This window comes from Rhagoletis pomonella, unplaced genomic scaffold, assembly GCF_013731165.1.
Source record: "Rhagoletis pomonella isolate Grant_MI unplaced genomic scaffold, Rhpom_1.0 Rhpom_scaffold_00006, whole genome shotgun sequence".
In the NCBI taxonomy this organism is placed as follows: Eukaryota; Metazoa; Arthropoda; class Insecta; order Diptera; family Tephritidae; genus Rhagoletis; species Rhagoletis pomonella.
The window spans coordinates 32,124,201-32,141,859 of NW_023458560.1; the positions used below are offsets into that span (position 1 = coordinate 32,124,201).

General features: G+C 45.1%; 1 protein-coding gene across 1 annotated transcript in view; it reads right to left on the bottom strand.

Moving 5' to 3' along the window:
* Positions 1-233: 233 nt before the first annotated feature.
* Positions 234-17,659, bottom strand: part of LOC118741869 (nesprin-1-like) — a 19,640-nt gene continuing 2,214 nt past the window's right edge. Inside the window, exons 2-7 of the mRNA XM_036473845.1 lie at positions 17,037-17,051; positions 3,749-16,948; positions 3,238-3,391; positions 3,017-3,177; positions 310-1,278; positions 234-251 (exon numbers count right to left, since the gene is read on the bottom strand). Of these exons, the coding sequence (XP_036329738.1) occupies positions 234-251; positions 310-1,278; positions 3,017-3,177; positions 3,238-3,391; positions 3,749-16,948; positions 17,037-17,051 (14,517 nt within the window). The remainder of the gene's footprint in view (positions 252-309; positions 1,279-3,016; positions 3,178-3,237; positions 3,392-3,748; positions 16,949-17,036; positions 17,052-17,659) is intronic.

Here is a 17,659-nt window from a genome sequence, read left to right on the forward strand (position 1 = left end):
ATTACTTGGGAAATTGATATTACTATAATATGTTTTCGAACTCGTTTTAAACATTTCTCAATTTTTTTTATTAACTTCAGTTCGTTGTAACTCTAGTTTTTCAGTATCACTTGGTGTTTACAATTTTTAAAGACTTTGCGCGCATAACCATCCCCATTTCCCTTAAAGTAAAATTTTTACCCTATTCAAACCTAAACTGTTCTATATCAAAGTGTTTACTTTTAAAGTCCTGTTCAATTGTTCTTTAAAATCTAAAAAACGTATAACATATTTATAATTTCGCATATCGTCTAACCCTTTCCCACTCACCTGTGCACACTTCAATTGCTGTTGTGCAATTTCCAAGCTGGTTGCCGGCGCATCAAGCTCATTCTGTATAACCGGTTCATAGGCCTCCATGTTGCGCATTATGCTGTCCAATGTATCCTCATACTCCTTGAACTTGGCCAACGACTCGTGCAAGCGATTCTTGATTTGAACAGAAGTTTGCAACAATGAATTGTAGCTTTCCTGAATATTCTTCAACTGTTCTTCGACCGTATCGCGTATGGCTGGGGTCGTTGGGGCGTAACGTTTAATTTGCGCCTGTCCCTTCGCATTCAAATCATCCAAGTTGGCTTGATATTTTTGTATTTCATCCAACAAAGCTTCATGTTGCTTGATTTGTTCCTCGGTCTGTTCACGATTCGAAATGAACAGCGAATTGTGTGCCATCAATTGGAAGGAAATTTGCAGCAGCCATTTCTCAATATCCTGCAAGCTCTGATGATAGGCATTATAGGCGGCCATTTCGTTCTCGAGACCCTTAATGTAGGCAGCGCAATCATTCTTCACCTTCTCCCAGCGCGCCTGCTTTTGATGCACAGCGTCCACTTCAGTGCCCAAACGCTTAGCTTCGCCCAACAAATTTTCAATTTCGCCACCTTTCTGCTTAATTTCATTCTGCAGCGTTTTGTAGCGTTCGAGCAGCGTCTTCATTTCGCTCAATTCACCCTTAGTATCGGGTGCGGTTTTGAGTGTCTTTTCTGTATCAGTGAGCCACTTCTCGAGCTTATCGCGATTGTTGGCGAAGTCTGACCAGCGATTTTGTGCTTGTTTAAGGTCGGTCAACTTCTGCTTGACAGCAAGACCCAAAGCATCCCAGTCCTCACGCACTTTGGTCATTAGGTCGCGCAAAATCTCTTGCTTGCCTTCGGGTGTCACATTCGAAGCTTTCGTGTAGGCATCTTGTACCATGCCGAGGAGGTGTTGGCCTTCGGGAAGCCGAGATGCAAGCGACTGTGAGGAAAAAAGAAAAGATAAGAAATAAATAATTTGATTGAAGAAAGCCGTTGTAAATACATAAGTATAATTAATAAGATAGAAAGGAAGGAAATAAATTTCCGGGCAAGTCCAGTCGTAGATTAGCACAAGAGATTTGAAATTACTTAGACGATATTAAACGTCTTGGCTCAGTTAGCATTTGGCGGCATATAAAATCTTCTGAATCAATGGCGAAACAGCACAATTCTGGCTAAGATAGTTGAAAGTCTTCTGTAAGAAAAATGAAAGACAGTAGCCATGTTTTGAAAGATTTTGTTTATTCTGGCCCGAAAGTCCTCCAAAGAAGCACTCTTGCCAACTTTCATGGTGAAAAGCTCTTTGACAGAAAGCTCGCGCTGCTGCAACAGGCGCAAAGGCCGAGTGCGCAAAGGCCGAGTGCCCAAAGCACTGACGTGTCATTCGAGTGATGCGAGGCTCAAGTCCTCGGGCAGCAGAATTTTTTATAATTATTTTTTTTCGTTTTTAAATTAATATTAGATTTTATTGATTTATTTGTTTTTTTTATGTATTTTTTAAAGTTAACTTTTTGCTTTTTTTAATTTGATTTTTTTTTCGTTATTAATTTAGTTTTCTTTTAGTTGTAAGATTTTATTGCTTCAAAAATAAAAGTGTTTTTCTAATATTTAATTTTTAGAAACTCTTTTATTTTTTCTTATTAAATTTTTATTAAAGTTTAAGAATTTATGGTTTTAAAATTTTTCTTTTTAATTCGTCTAATTTTTATGAAGTTATTTAATTTATTTCTTTAAAAAAAATTGTTTATCTTTTTTTACTTAATGTTTGGGCATGTTCCAAATGAAGATGTATGTAAATCATTTTCCTGGCGCTGCTCCAACTGTAGCCATGGCCGAGTGGGCAAAGCACTGGCGTGCCGAGGCTCGAATCCCCAAGCAGCGTATTTTTTTTTTAATAAACAATTTATTTATGTTTTTTTGTTTAATGTAATTGTTTCCAATATTTAGATAGTATTTTTTTATAAAAATATATTTTTAGTAACTTGTTTCATTTTCTATTTTTTCGTTTTTTAATTTAATTGATAGATTTAATTTTATTGCTTTAATAAGACAAATACTTTTTTATTTTAATTTAATTTTTAAACACTTTTTCTTTCATTTGTAATGAAATTTTTTTCTTTTTTATTTAAATTTTTTTGATTTTGTTGCGTTAAAAAATAGCATATTTTTTATTTCACTTAATAATTTTTTGGAAATTTCCTTATTTCTTTTTCCTGATATATTTTTTAATTTCTTGTAATTCCTTTTAATTTTTAGATAATATTATTTTAAAGAGAAAAAATACTCTCTTTTTACTTTAATCATTTAATTTTTAGGTACTTTTTATAATTTTGCACTCCGTGGCCATATATGGATCAGAGTCGCTCGGGATATGTGGATCAGACTATCGTGGCAACAATGCATTGCCATTATTTCGGCCTGATTATTTTCTAATTAGATTTATGGCTACCATCCCAGAGATACATATGCATATTGTAAAAAACTGGTTGAGTTGACCACGAAAGGTATCCACGAATCGGTCTCATCGAAAAAAGAGAGGATGTGAGGACTTTTAATTACAGGGCAGCTATTATTTTACAGATGTGCCTCCCTTCAGTTCAAAGAAATTGCATAAATTCTTAAATTTAGCGCTAAATGCTTAAAACATCTCTCTTGAGTAGTTTAATCATTTTACTTACATTGACAGTCTCCAATTGTTGGGCTATTTCGCTAACATCACCATCTGCAGTGCAGCCATCCAATATCTGTTGGGCTTTCTCAATCCAGGCGTCCATTTCCTTCTTGTAGTTCAAGAATTCGGTGTGATCAGATAGATTCTTTTCAATCTTGGAAACAAGACCTAGAAAACAACAAATCATTAATAAACAAAAAGTCTAATAAAATCCAGCAAGCCACCAACCTTGTGCTGATGTCAGCAATTTGGTGTAGTTGGCCTGTGTCTCGACGGTCTGATCGCGAACGCGCGTGCAGGCGCTTTGTTCCATAAGCAATTCACAAGCGTCATTCAAGTCCTCCACATTGTCTTTTTCCGCCAAAACTTCTTCCAACAAATTCTGCGCGTAGAACGTAAGGGGAAAAGGTGTTTTAAAATTTATTTTGGAAAAAAATGGTTAGCAGTAGTACAAGTTTTATTCATTTTACAACAAAAATAATTTTTAAATGATTTTTAGTATTGATGAAAATACTTTCTCAATAAAAAAACAAGTGTCATCTAAAAAGCATAGTGTTTTGTACACTGTGTTTTGTAGGTGAGACGCAGCACTTATTAGGATTACCTACGGCTATGTGTGAATATCCAATGACTGAGTAAGCTTAGTTGATTAGTTAGTTAGGTATGTGTGTGTTTAGTAAAAGCACAGCAGGGGGTATTTGTTTGGTTAGTAGCTGGTGAAGAAAATGAATGAACTTACCTTGGCATATGCCAAGTCGTCGGTTGTATTATTCTCAGCTTCGGCGGCGGCAGCCACGCGCTTGCTAATACCATCAATCCATTTGTTGATTTTATTGAAATCCTGCAAGAACGCATTCCACTGTGAAAGGCAATTCTCCAAATTGGCGCGCGCATCACGCAACATCGCTTGCAGCGCTTCCCATTCGGCGACGAGTTGTTTAATTTCCTGCGACACCGCATCTTGTCCCTCACTACCGCTGGTCGCAATAACAGCTTGACTCAGCTCTTTACAGGCATCGAGCAGTGATTTGCCTTCCACCATTGAAGCGCCAATATCACCCAACTTATTGAGGCGATCTTCAACTTGCACCTTCTCGCCATGACAATCGGCACACTGTTCAATTTCGATGCGTGTGCGGCGTAGCCAATCTTGTGTCTCATTGAATGCCTGCTTGTATTTGTCGTGATTGTTCACCTGGTTCTCGAGTGATTCGATAATCTTGCCAACAGTCTCCTGCAAGTTTTCGTATTTGTTGAGACCTTCACGGAAATCGTTCGGGTCCAGACTGTTGTCTTCATTCAAGCGCGCATTGATCTTCTCGACAATGTCATTATGGCCGTTGATGTCGCGTTGTATGGCGCGGAATTTCTCCAGCGCGGCGCGTTTTTCGCTTAAATCATTCAAGAAGTCATCGCTTGTCTTGACGCTGGGCTCGATGTCGTCCAGCCATTCGGTGAGCAGCTTATGCAATTTGTAAACCTCTTCTAATTGCGCTAGGCGATTTGCCAATTTCTGGCTCACATCGTTCATGTCAATCAGCAATTGGTCGAAGTGTTGCTTCAAAGCGTCGGTGTCTTCTTGCACCTTGGTAGCGCCACTCTGTTCGGTATTCATAATCACCTTCTCTTTGAGCTCCAGCAAATAGCGTAGCTTATTTTGCCCAGACTCAAAACCTTGACGCAAGTTCTTAACAGTACTCAGCTTGATTTGCACCTCATTCAAAGTGCCCGGTATCTGCGCGCAATCGGCGAGCTTTTCGCGTGTCCTCTTAATCCACGACTGGCATTCCTCGTACAGGGTGCGGTGCTGTTGGTGCTCTTGGTAGTGCAACTCCAGCCGACGCATAACTTCCTTGGCCAGCGTGAGCAGCGTGTTGTACTTGGTTGTCAACTGCATGATGGCGTTGCTGACGCGCGTGTCGGAGCAGGTCTCCAGCAGCATTTGCGCTTTCATATTCAAATGATCCAGTGTTTTCTGCCAATCGAATAGTGTCTGTAGGTGACCTTGGAACTCTTCCAGTACCACCTTTTTGCGCGCCAAACTATCCTGCAATTTGTTGTATGACTGCACCAACGCTTCTGTCTTCGTGAGCCATTCCAGCGCTTCGCTATATTGCTCTTGGTAATCTGACCACTTGACAATGCCAACCTCCAAATAGTCCTTGGCCTTCTTCAACGCCTCCACGTAGGCGTCGAACTCCTCTTGCAACAGCGCCACTTCCTCTTCAATGATCTCACGATCCTCGGGCTCAGCATTGTGGCAAGCGATTTCGCCTTGTGTCAGCACCGCTTCCAGCTGCTTTTGCCCCTCAGGCACCTCACTTTGCAATATCTTCAGCTGGTGTGTCTTCTCGGCCAGCGCTTGCTTATCGCCTGTGGGCTCTGCACACTTGCTGAGGCGCTCTTTGGCACTGCGCAACCAAGCAGCGAATTCGTTGCCCGCATCAATGAGCGCTTGGTATTGGTCGATTGTATTCTTTTGCTTCTCATACAAGTCCTTGGCCTGCTTTGTGAGCGTCTCATATTTGTACGATATCTCGGAGGCTGGCGCTCCCTGTTGTAGGTCGGACGCCTTCGAAGCAACCGATTGTATCATCGGTTCAAAGGACACTATATCTTGCACAATATTGTTGGTCTGACGCAAATTAGCTTTACGCTCGCTCAGGCCGGACGTTAAGCCAGGTTGGCCGCGCTTCGATTTTACAATCTTCTGCTCGCATGCCTGTTGCAACTTGGACTCGCGATCGCTTATCCATTGTTGCAATTGGAAGTAGCTTGAGCTGTAGTCAGCCCATTGTAGCAGGTTGGTCTCCAACTGCACCTTAGCAGTGGACATTTTCTTCACCAGCCTGTCCCAGTCATTCTGCAGCTCCTTCATTTCATTGTTGATGGCATCACGTCCATCGGAGCGCGTGTTTCTTACCACCTTCTCGCCGTTGTTTATTGCTGTGTGTACCAAGTTCTGTCCCACTTCACGATTTCTGATCAACTGTTGAATCTTCTCCAAGCGCTTTTGCAGCAGCTCTTTCGAGCCAGCGCTGGAAGAGTCACTAGCCTCGCGTATGGTTTCTTTCGCTACATTAATCCAATCTTGCGCAGCCTTCAGATTGGCGTTGTATTCACGATGTTGGTCACGATTAGTTTCGACCTTCTTCAGCACATCCTTAGCGAGATTTACTTGCACCTGGTACATTGAGTTCAAATGGCGCAGCTGGTTCGTCACATAAGACTCCAAGTGAGATTTTAGTAGTCCCGCGGAGGAGGCATTGAATTTATCGATATCATCTTTGCCCTTCTCAAGGCTCGACATAACATCTTGCATATCCGCCACCTGTTTCTCCTTTTCCGGATAGCTAGGTGACAAGTTTAGTTTGTGATTCTTGACCAATATATCAATTTGTTGCAGCCATTCGATTAGGCGCTCGTATTCGTCTTTGTAAGCACGCCACTGCGTCATAGTCACCTCCAAGCTCTCCTTCTGCTGGTTGATCTCACGGAAGAGCGACTCGAAGCTGTCGCGCAGCGCCCGTATATCGTTGCGTATGATCTCTTGACCCTGCGGCGACGTGCTGGTTATCACAACCTCGCCAGTGTGCACCAAATGTTCCACTAATAATTCACCCTGCGCCTGCTTATTCAGCATAGCTTCAGTGGCCTGCACAGCATTTTCAATAGCCAGCTTGTCGCTGAGACTGCTCTGCTTAAGCGAAGGGAATTTCTGGCGCGCGCGACTTATCCAACTTACGAAATCGTCATAGGCTTCCTTGTAGAGCCTATGATCTCTGTACTGATCATGGCGATCGGAGAGCAGCTTCTGTATGCGCGCACAGAGTTCATCAAAAGTGTCGAGCACCTTTTGTGCCTGGTACGCGGCTTGACTTTGTTGGCCGCTAGCAATCATTTCTCTTGCCTGCACTTTCAAAGCATCCACATCAATCTTCTCCATGCGCACCTTCTCTTCGGTGGCCTTCACGCGATCGAGCTGTGCGCGCTTCTCAGGCATTGTGGTTTGATGTTCGGCAAGCTCTTTGAGCACGTTCTCCAGCCATTCGTTGAATTTGCGTACGTTTTGTACTTGTTCCAGAAAACCGGACCACTGTGTAATCGAGTCATCGAGTGTGGCTTTCACGTCGATAATGCGCAAAGCAATATTCGACCACAGCTCTTGCAGATCTGCCAACTTCTTGTTGATCGCTTCGTGGCCGGTTGGTGCTGTATTGGCCAGCACGTTCTGCGCCAACTCAACAATGCTGAGTACTTTCGCAGAGCCCTCATCCTTTAGCAGTATGATGTCCTGTATGGTTGCTAATTTCTTATCCAACTCCTTCTGACTCATGGAGGACATATCGGCGCAGTAGTCCAATTTGTCTTTGATGCCATTGATCCAGGTGCCGCACTCAGAGACAGCGTTGTCGAATTCTTGATGCGAAGTAACATATTGTTGCCAGCGGTTGTTGAGTTCTTTCACTTTATGGAAGATCTGCTGATATTTCGTCGTTAGTTCTGGGCCCGAAGAGCGCATGCTGGACGCGCCTTTAAGCAATGTTTGGCCTTTCTCGGAAACGCTGTCAATTTCCAGCTCCTTGGCGCGCATCTCACCTTGCAGATTCTTCAGCGCCTCCAATTGTGCCTTCTTGTCATTTAGCGTGGGCTTCAAGTTAATCGCGTGCAGCTTGTTGTCCGATTCGCGTATCCAAGCCAAGCACTGATCGCGTAGCTGCTCATATTCGGCCCATTGTTGCAGCCTATTCTCGATAGCTTCAATTGTCGACGTGATGGCGGCGATAAGGCCTTCCCACTCTTGTTGGGTAGTGTCGATTTGTGACTTGATATTCGTCTGTCCACTTTCGACTGTTCCTGGTATGACCTTCTCACCCAAGGCCCGCACTTGATCCACACGCGCGAACTCATCAGCCAAACTGTCCTTCAGATTCTTCAAGCGGTCCAAGTTTGTATGCAACGACACCTGTTCCAAATCCAAATCGCCCCAGTAATCAATGGTGTTGTGCGTGGCCTCGATGTACTCTTGTGCCTCCATCACGGCCTTGGTGTACTGCTGATGATCGCTCACAATAGCCTCGTAGCGCTCGACGAAGTTCTGCGCGCGCTTATGCAATTTGCCGAATTGCTCAGCAATCTCTTTGGTTATTTGCTCGACATGATCGTTCTTCTCTGGCAAGTTGCTAGCAATTTCTTGCAGATTCTTCACCTCGACTTGGTGATTATTGAGGTCGTTGAGCACATCGCGGTAGGATTGCAGTTTTGCACGCTTCTCATCCAAAGTGGTTTTCAATTCGATCTCAGCTGGCAGCGTCTTCTCGACTTCAGCCAACCAAGTCTGCAATTTCTCGGCAATTTCGTCGAAACCAGACCATTTGGACATTTTGTCTTGTATCTTTCTGGAGGTGATTGTCACATTGTCGTAAAGCTTGTCGAAGGCCTCTTGCAATTCGGCCAGCTGCACGCGTATGGCTTCACGTCCCTCTGTGGTAGTGGACGAATAGCACTTCTCACCCGCTTCGATGGTGCTGTTCAACATCAGTAAAGCATTGGGCTGCTGTGCCAATAGCTCTTGGATTGCAGTTTGCTTTTTAAGCAAATCATCGCGCGAGCCCACCTGCGAGAGATCGCTGGAGTCGTCATACTTCGCTTGCGCATTTGCCAAGAAATTGGCGCATTGCTTGTACTTCTCATTGAATTGTTGATGTTCGTACACAGATTGTTCGCATTTCTTGAGTATCTCCTTAGTGGTCGCTTGTATCGACTGGAAGCGTGAAGTAACTTGTTGTACATTAACGGCGATTCTGGTCTCACCAGAACTTTGAATCAGCTCCGATGAGTCGTCTTTCATTTTTTCAAACTCAATTTCGTTTTGACGCAAATTCTGCATCAACGATTGGAAACGATTCAATTGCTCTTCCTTCTCCTCCATCGTCGACTTGGGATTGTAGTTCTTGAGCGCATTCTCAGCTTCGCTCAGCCAGTTGATCAGCCGATCCAAGTTGACTTCGTAGTCGCTCCATTGTTGCAGGCGATTTTCTAAGCCACTCTTCACATCGCTTAGCGCAGCGCTAAACTTATCGAAGTCGGCGTGCAAGTTGGCTAAGTCACGCGACATTGCCTCCTTCGAGCGCGCTGGCAGCAACTTGGCTTTCTCGTCAATGTGCGCGGAGAGGTTTCGCAGCTTAGAAACGCCCTCGGGTAAGGCATCTTGTATTTCGGATATCTTATTTAGGCGCGCTTGTAAGGCTGGCTTGTTGCCGGAGTAATCTGAGTAGCCGGTCAGCCGGTCCCACAGATTCTTTTGATAATCTTGTTGCGCTTTTTGCAATTCGCTGAACTGCTGATACACTTCGAATGCCTCTTCGAGTTGGCCAAGCAGTGTGGCGCAATCGGCAGCAACTTTTTCATACCGTTTGTTTACATCAGCAATGGCGCCCTTGATTCCATCGACATTTGTAGGCGCACTGCCCTCCAAGAGTGCAGCAGCCTTTTCACTCACAGCCTCAATGATGCGTTTGTGCGAATTGATGTCGTGCGTAGTGGCTTTGTACTTGTACAATTTCGAGCGTATTTCCTGCGCGCTGGTCCAAGTGCTGGGATTTTCATTTTGTAACACTTTTTCTACCTGGTCCAACCAGTTGAGTGTCTGTCCGAGTATGTCCTGATAACTCGATAGCTGCACACTTTGTGCTTCTTGTCGCTTCTGCAGATTGCGTATGCCTTCGTCTAATTTATCCCAGCGTTCGTGTATGTCACGCAAGTCTTTGCGTATCTTCTCGCGTCCCTCAGTGGAGGTTTCAGGCAAAGCCTTTTCGCAGGCTGCATTCAGCGCGCTAAAGAGCGCTTCAGCCTGTTCGCGCTCAGAGAGTAGAACTTGCAAGATGTTAGCAGCTTGGGAGGGTTCATTCTTCAAAGCGTTGTCCAATTGCTGCTCAATCAGCTGCAACCACAAATCAACTTCGTTGTACTTGTCTTGATAGATTTGATGATCGTCCACCAAGTTCGACCAGCGATTGACGACCTCTTTGCTCAGTACTTGCAGTAGCTGGTAGCGGTTGGTGATCTGTGTGGTGAGCGTCTTGAGACGTTCCGCGCCACAGTTGTTCAAGAGCGCATGCGCAGCATCAGCGAATGCGTCAATCTCTTTCTCCTTCTGCAAGATGAGATCGCGTTGGATTTTGAATTTTTCTAACTGTTCCACCTTCTCGTGCAATGTTGACTTCAGTTGCTGTTCGCGGAAGACGCCTTCCGCCTGGCGACACCACTTAGTGAGCTCTTCAAGTTTTCGCTCGAAGTCGTTCCATTGCTGTAGTACATCCTTTTGCTTACCTTCGATTCCTTCGATATCATCGAAGTGACTTTTGACTGTAGTTTCCAGCTCATCGATCTCTTTTTCAAGTATTTCATTACCTCTTTCCGAAGTTGTCGCTTTCACCTTCTCGTACTGTTCGCGTATTTCCGCGATTAACTTTTGCGCGTTTGGTTTACTCTGAGCCAGCTGCACGAGCGTCCCTATCTTGCGTTTGATGTCAGCCTTTTCGCCATACGCGTCGTCGCATTCCAACAATTTTTCCTTTTCGCCAGAGATCCAAGTCTTTGCGGCTGCAATTTGGTTGTTTAGGTCTGTATGGTCCACCACACACTTGTCTAAATTGTTTAGTATCTCTTCAGATTTCTGCACAATGCTGTTGAACAGCTGCTTGATGGACTGCAGATAGACATTCAGCGTATTGTCCTTGATCTGATCGATCAGTACCTGCGCCTTGTCACAGACGTTGTCCACCAAAACGTTGTATGTCGTGATTTCCTGATGGAGCAACTTGTGATTCTGCAATTTTGCGCGCTTCTCTTGCAGCGTAGTCTTCGGTTCCGTGTGACTCTGCATCGCCTTGTCAACATCTTTCAGCCACTTGGTCAACTGATCCTTGGCGATATTGAAATCGTTGAACTGTTGCAGACAGTGATCGATCTTTTGCGTAGCCGCATTCAGATCATCGGAGTAGTTGTCCCACATGGTGCGCAGCGTACGCAACTGGTGGCGTATGATCTCACGTCCATCGGGACTGGTGTGTCCGTAGAGCTTCTCACCGCGGTCGATCAAACCCTCAAAGGCTGTTGAGTCGTTAATACGTTTATCAGCCATTTCGCGCAGTTTGCTTTGATGTTCTTGCAAGATGTTTTGGTCGCCAACAATTTCCACGTTTTGCGCCAGATTTTCAATACATTCTTGTAGGTCCTTCTTGAACACTTCATAGTCGGCATCGAAGGTTTCATGGTCTTTGGCGTAGTTGGCATACTTCGCAATGGACTCCTTGCAGAGGTTCTTCAAGGTCTGATAGCGCGTATTGATGCGCGATAATTTCAGGTTCAAATCGGTTTCACCCTCGATCTCACGACCCTGGGCGAGTAGATCGTTGATGGACAAAGCGCGTTGATCGATATCCTTGGCAATGCTTTGCAGCTGTACCAAATGCGCTTTCTTTGTGCCAGCCGTGCTCTTTAGACTCTGATTCTTTACAACGTTCTCAACATATTTCATCCAGTTGTCAATCTCGTCGATAATAGATTCAAACTCATCCCATTTCGAGCAAAGCTGTTTCAGTTTTACGAGCGTATCTTGACACAGCGTCATAAATTCATCCCAAGACTTCTTTGGTTCTTCAAAGCTACGCAACAAAGCTGGATGTCCGCTTGGATGTGTTTGCGTCAGCATGGTTTGTAGCAGCTGCTGACATGTGTCGAATATCGAGTCGCCTTCGGGTTTGTGCTGCAGTAGATTCTCAACCACAGTCAACTTTTCTTCAGCGCCTTCCTTCTCAAATGTCGTCTCATTCAAAATGTCTATGGCCTCTGACTTAATGGTGTTCAGCCAATCTTGTGCCTTCTCCAGCACCTGATCGTATGCCTCATGCTTGACCACTTGGTCACCTACAACATTGATGCGTTCGGCGATTTTCTTGAACAAGCCATTGTATTCTTCAATCGACTCTTCGGTCTTACGCTCAGATTCGTCGTCGCAAAGCGTCACGGCTTTGTCGTGTAGCTGCTTCAGCGCATTTTTATGCAATGTAATCTCTTGCAGCTGTGTCTTGTAGTTCTGCAAGGCGCTCTTCTTGGCAGCCAGCGTGGGGTAGAGTTCATCGGCTGCGGCCACTTTCGCCTTAGAATCGTTGAGGTAGTGCAACACTTGCGTGTAACTCTCCTCGATGGATGTCTTCTGTATCAAGACTGCCTCAATCTGTTGTAAGAGCGCGTTGGCTTCGTCACGCAAGTAGTCGTAGTTTTCGCGTATGCCACGTAGCTCGGCGCGTATATTCTCACGATACTCAGGCGTCACAACGGGGTATAGCGCTTCACCAATATCAACGGCATTATTAAGCAGTACCTGGCCATTGTCGAACGTCTTCAGGTAGTTCTTAACCGTTTGCAATTGGTGCGCGGTGGCCGAAGACGAACCGGGCGAACCCATGCGCGCCAACTCTTGGAACTCAATCTTGGCATCGGTGAGCCATTCGTTGAAATCTTTTGCAGCTGTCACGAAGTCGCTATTGGCGCGTTGTGCATTATGCACCTTATCGATATAGCTGGCTAAACTCTTCGCCACAGTTTGGTAGCGCTGCAGCAGATGTGTCACAAACTGTCCAATGCGTGCTTCAGGGTTCTTTGCCATCAGCGACTGTGATGTTTTCTCTAAGTTCTGCATTATCGGCTCATGCGCTTTTATGTCTTGTTGCAAGAGCGCAAGCTCCTGCAATTTGTTCACGATCTCTGGTACACTAACTTGATTACTCGTTTCGGCTTTGATGCGCCCTTCAATGTCGCGCAGCCACAAGGAGAGCTCTTCATTCGCTTGCTCATATTGTGACCATAAATCGACATTTTCATCTAGCACATTCTTGATTTTGTCGAAATTGTCCTGAAGCGCCTTCATTTCACCATTCAACAGCTCTGCATCGTTTTGCAAATCCTTGAGATTTTGTGGTGATTCGACGGCTTGCAGCAACGCTAAGGATTTGCCAATTTCCGCATTACGCTTGTGGCAATTGTCAATTGCCTTGCTGACCTCTAGCAGTGAAGAACGCTTAACGTCCAGATTGTATTTGTCACTTGTCGACTCAGGCTGGCACCAAGCCACCTTCTCGCGCTGCGTGGCGATTATGCGCTTCAGCATGCCCACCTTGTCGGCATGGAATTTCTTGAGGAATTGCAGCAGTGAGGACTCGATCTTCTTTGCATGTGCATCGACAGCCTCAAAGCGCTTCTGCACATTGTTCAATTCCTTGGGTATGATTGACTCGCTGAATGTTGGATACAGCGCACGCATCTCGTCGACGCGTTGCTTGATATTGTCAATCTCGTTTGCGCTGTTGTCCAGTTCGGCGCGCAGCTCGCGGCACGTCAACAGGCGCTCCATGATTTTGCTCGGCTCGCCGGACATGTCATCGCATTTGATGAGCTGCTCGCGCAGCTTATTCACTTGCTCACCAGCGTTCTTGATCTTCTTGCGCAAGTCTTGCTCCTGTCCATTGAAGGTGGAAGTGACTGCTTCTAGACGCGCAGCATTCAAATCGACCTCCTGGAATTGCGCCGTCAGCAGCTTGTTCAGCTCAGTAAGCGCTGGAATTTCAACACCACTATTGACGTTTACAAGCTCGCGACTCTTCTCCGCGATGGTATTTTTCAATACCTGATAAGAGGGCAGTTCGGTGCGGAACTTTGTCAAACGCATAGGACCGAACTCAATTTCGATTGAATTATCGGCAGCATCACAGAGACCTTGATTGGTCTCAGTCAGCCAGGGTAGTAGCTCCTTCTTAGCGTCTTCGATTTGTGACCGGATGACAGCCTCTGTTTCATACATATGCGCATTATTTGCCGTATTGTCGTGCAAATCTTGCCATTGCTGCTTGGCTGCCTTCACACCGTTAGCAATTTCTTGTGGCACAACTTCACCGATGGCATCAAATAACTTCGCCACATTATTGCCGCGACGTTCGAGGTCGTCCAGATTCGCCTTGGACTTGCGTACTTGCTCCATTGTCTTGCGTGTCTTTTCGGCGGCTTGTTGCAACTTGACTTCATCGCGTGGTTGCTGTGGTATGGCATTGAAAAGATCCTCAGCCTTCTTGAGTTCCTTCTCAAATTTATCCTTGGTGTCGGCGTACTCGCGCAGCGCCTGGCTGATCAAATTATACTTCTGTATGCGCTCAGCAATCTCGTTTTGCAGCGTGTCATAGTCTTTGTCGAAGAACAAGAGACTTTCTTGGATGGCCGGCATACTGCCGATATCTTCACGCATCAGTAAGGAACCCTCATCATGCAAACGATTCTTCAGTTCGGCCTGTCCCTTGATAACTTCGTTGAGTGCCACCAAGTCGGCTATAATTTGATCAATATTATGCAAACCGGGCTTCTGTTGCAGTATGCTATGCAATTTGGCGCGATTATCGATCAGCGCCTGACCGAAGTTTTGGCCAAGCGTTTGGAATTTCTCTTTGCGTACATTCATCTGTTCGGCCTGTTGTTTTTGTGCCTGCGAACGTAACCTCAAATTGTCCAACTTGTTTTCAACATCATTGACAATCTGTGTAGCAATCAGCGGCTTGCGCGACAAAGCGTCACGCAGTTGTATGGCTGGGTTTTCATCGATTTCCTTGGCTTGCGCTTTCCAGTAGCTGACCGAACTGCCTATCGTGTCGATCTCGTTGATGATCTTGTTAAGCTCCACGGGCTTCGGGCCTTCGGGCTTCTCCAGCTGATGTTTCAAGTAATTCAAATGACTTTCGGTCTCATTTTTCCAGCCCAATATCTCTGTCCACTTCTCGAGCGCATTCTTCTTTTGTTGCAAATTGGTTTCAAGATTCTGATAGTTAATAACCAGCGAGGTGTAGGCGTCATATAGCGTCTTTGCCTCCTCGGCTGGTGCGGAAAGCGAGAGTTGTTTAACTTCATCGTAAATTGCATTGAAGCTGGGCTTCTTATCAGCATGTTCTTGCATCAAAGCATGTATGACGTGCAAGCTTGTCTCCACACGTTCTGGGTTAATCTCTTCGACTTGCGCCACTTGGTTGCGCAGCTGATCCATCCAGTTGGAGAAGTTCACCATTTTGGCATTGAAATCTTGGCGCGCTATAATTGCATCGGACACTTCGTTGATGTTGGCGCGTGTCGCCTCGGACAACTTCTGCAGCTTGGCTTTCATGCCATTCACGCGTTCCTTAAGCGCAACAGCGACCTCTGGCGCCAAATGCAAGCTTATCTGATCGGCCGACTGACCGAGTGCGACGAGCTTTGCTTGCTGCTCCGAAATTTCGTTGTTGAATGACTTGAGTTTGACAAGCTCCTTTTCGAGCTTATCGACATGCGGGGTGTTCAGCACAGCCGAGCGTTTTCCCAGCGCCTGCTCGCCTTTGTTGACCCAATCTTCGAGTTTCGATGCGTCGGCATCGAACGATTTCCAATTGGCTACCAATTTTTCCAGCTTACCACTGGCTTGCTTGGCATTTTCATGAACCGATGTCCAGCGGGAATGCATGGCATCTAATTCGTCAGGGGCATTGGTTTTGCACAGCATTTTATGACTAATGTTTGAAATGCCTTGGAGCCTGTCTAACTGCTCGAGGCATTGTGTTTCGAATTGTTTGGCGTTTTGTTGCAATGCAACGGCTTCTTCAAGTGTAAGGGGCTTAGGAACTATGGTATTTACCTTGATTTCACACTCCTCAACTATCGGTTTGGTTTGCTGCAAACCAGTTTGGTACTGTTGCCAGTTCACCAGATCCTCCTTCACAGCCTTTGCTTGATGATCGACATTGCGATTGATTGCGCTCAGCACTTCTTGCAGCTTGGTGATTTCGCCCTTCAGCCGTTTAGCCTCGGCTATGTTGCCCTCCTTGGTTGCCAGCTCGGCTGCATCCGACGCCAATATGTCTAGCTGTTTCATGCGTTCACCAAGCACACCCTTAAATGCGTTCACCTTCACTACACGCTCTTCTGGTGTCAGATCTTCAGACTGCAAAGCCTCAATACTCTTAGGCGCCACACGGTTAGCCCATTCGTGCAATTCAGATAGCCGCGATTTGTAGTTGTTCCACTTGGCGCTGTAGTCCTCCAAATAACCGACACGATCCTTCACATGTTCCATGGTATTGAAGAACATCTTCTCGACCTCAGTTACCTCCTTCTCCAATATGGGGCGCTTATCGGCAGCGGCCAATGGCGCCAGCTCAGCCTTCAGATGATGCAATTTGGGTAGCAATTGATGTGAGGCTTGCTGCAGTTGCACATTCAGCTCACGTTTCGCTTGCAAATCTTGACTCACATTTTTCGGATCGGTTTGAAGTGGTGTCAGCGCACGCAATTCGGTCTCTGCTGTCTGCAACATGGAGAAGATGTCACTCTTCTGATCGACAAAGTCATTCCACACAGCCTGGGTGCCCTTGAGCGACTGCAGCTTGTCGGCGGTTTCGGTATATGCCTCATTCCAGCCGCTCTCCAAATTCTTCACCTCTATATTGACGAACGAAGGCGCGTGCACATCCTTGCTCAAGTCACGTCCACGCTGCAACATCGACATTATGTGTGGACGTTGATGGTCAAGCTGACTAATGGCGTATTGTTGCTCTTCAATCAATTTGTTGACGCGTTCAAGGCTCTCTGGTGGTGGTATATTGGTGGCTTGCTCCTTAACTTTGCTAAGCAGACAGACAACCTCGTGCACCTCGCGGCGATACGTGTAGCACTTGGAGAACACCTCCGTCTTCACCATTGTTATCTCGATGGTTGGTATGAGGTTCTTGTAGCGAGCAATTAGGTCTTCGAGTTTCTTCTGTTCGAGATTTGCCTCATCTTCACTGGCGTAGCTAAGTAAGGAGTCTAGCGTTTTCACCAGCCATTTCATGTCCTCCCGTTTGTTATCTGCTTCCTGGCAGATTCTCTGTAAATGGTTTAAAGAATGGTATGGAAATTTTATAAATGGTAAATAAAGAAAAATTTGAGGTCAATTGAAGGGAGTATAATTTTACCACAAGTTCCCTGAGCTGCGTTAATGGAATTTTAATGAAAATTGTATTAGTATCATGATTGCAACACTGATTGAGGTAATGGATTAGAGAATATCGGTGTGTGGATATTGAAGCAATTAAAATCTTTTGAGTAGCCAAGAATTAAAAAAAGAAAACGGAATGGGTGCGCCTGAGCCGCGCCACGTAAGGGCAACTTTTCGTGATTCACTTCTTAATCATGCCATAATCCTGATAGTTAAATTTTTTATCTACCGAACTTCACATAGGACTACGATCAGTGATTTCAAATTAATCAAATCAATGCACATTAGGTCAAATGATTACTTTTTCTGTGCGAAATTAATAGCAGCTAAAATATAGCATTCTTTTAATATAAAAGGATGGAAACCGTTAAAAAAGTGTAAAGTCAGTAAACAAAATGACTTCGCTTTCGTAAAACAGACTTTTTTATGTTCAAATGATGAGTATATGTGTTTAGGTAGTTCTCGAAAACATTATCCAAATACTCAACCCGGAGGGGGTTAAGCTACATAAATAAAATAAGTATGGTCATATGTACAAAAATGGTTTCATCTAGGGATTAAAAAAATATATATTATCGAAGTCCCTTAATAAAAAAAAAA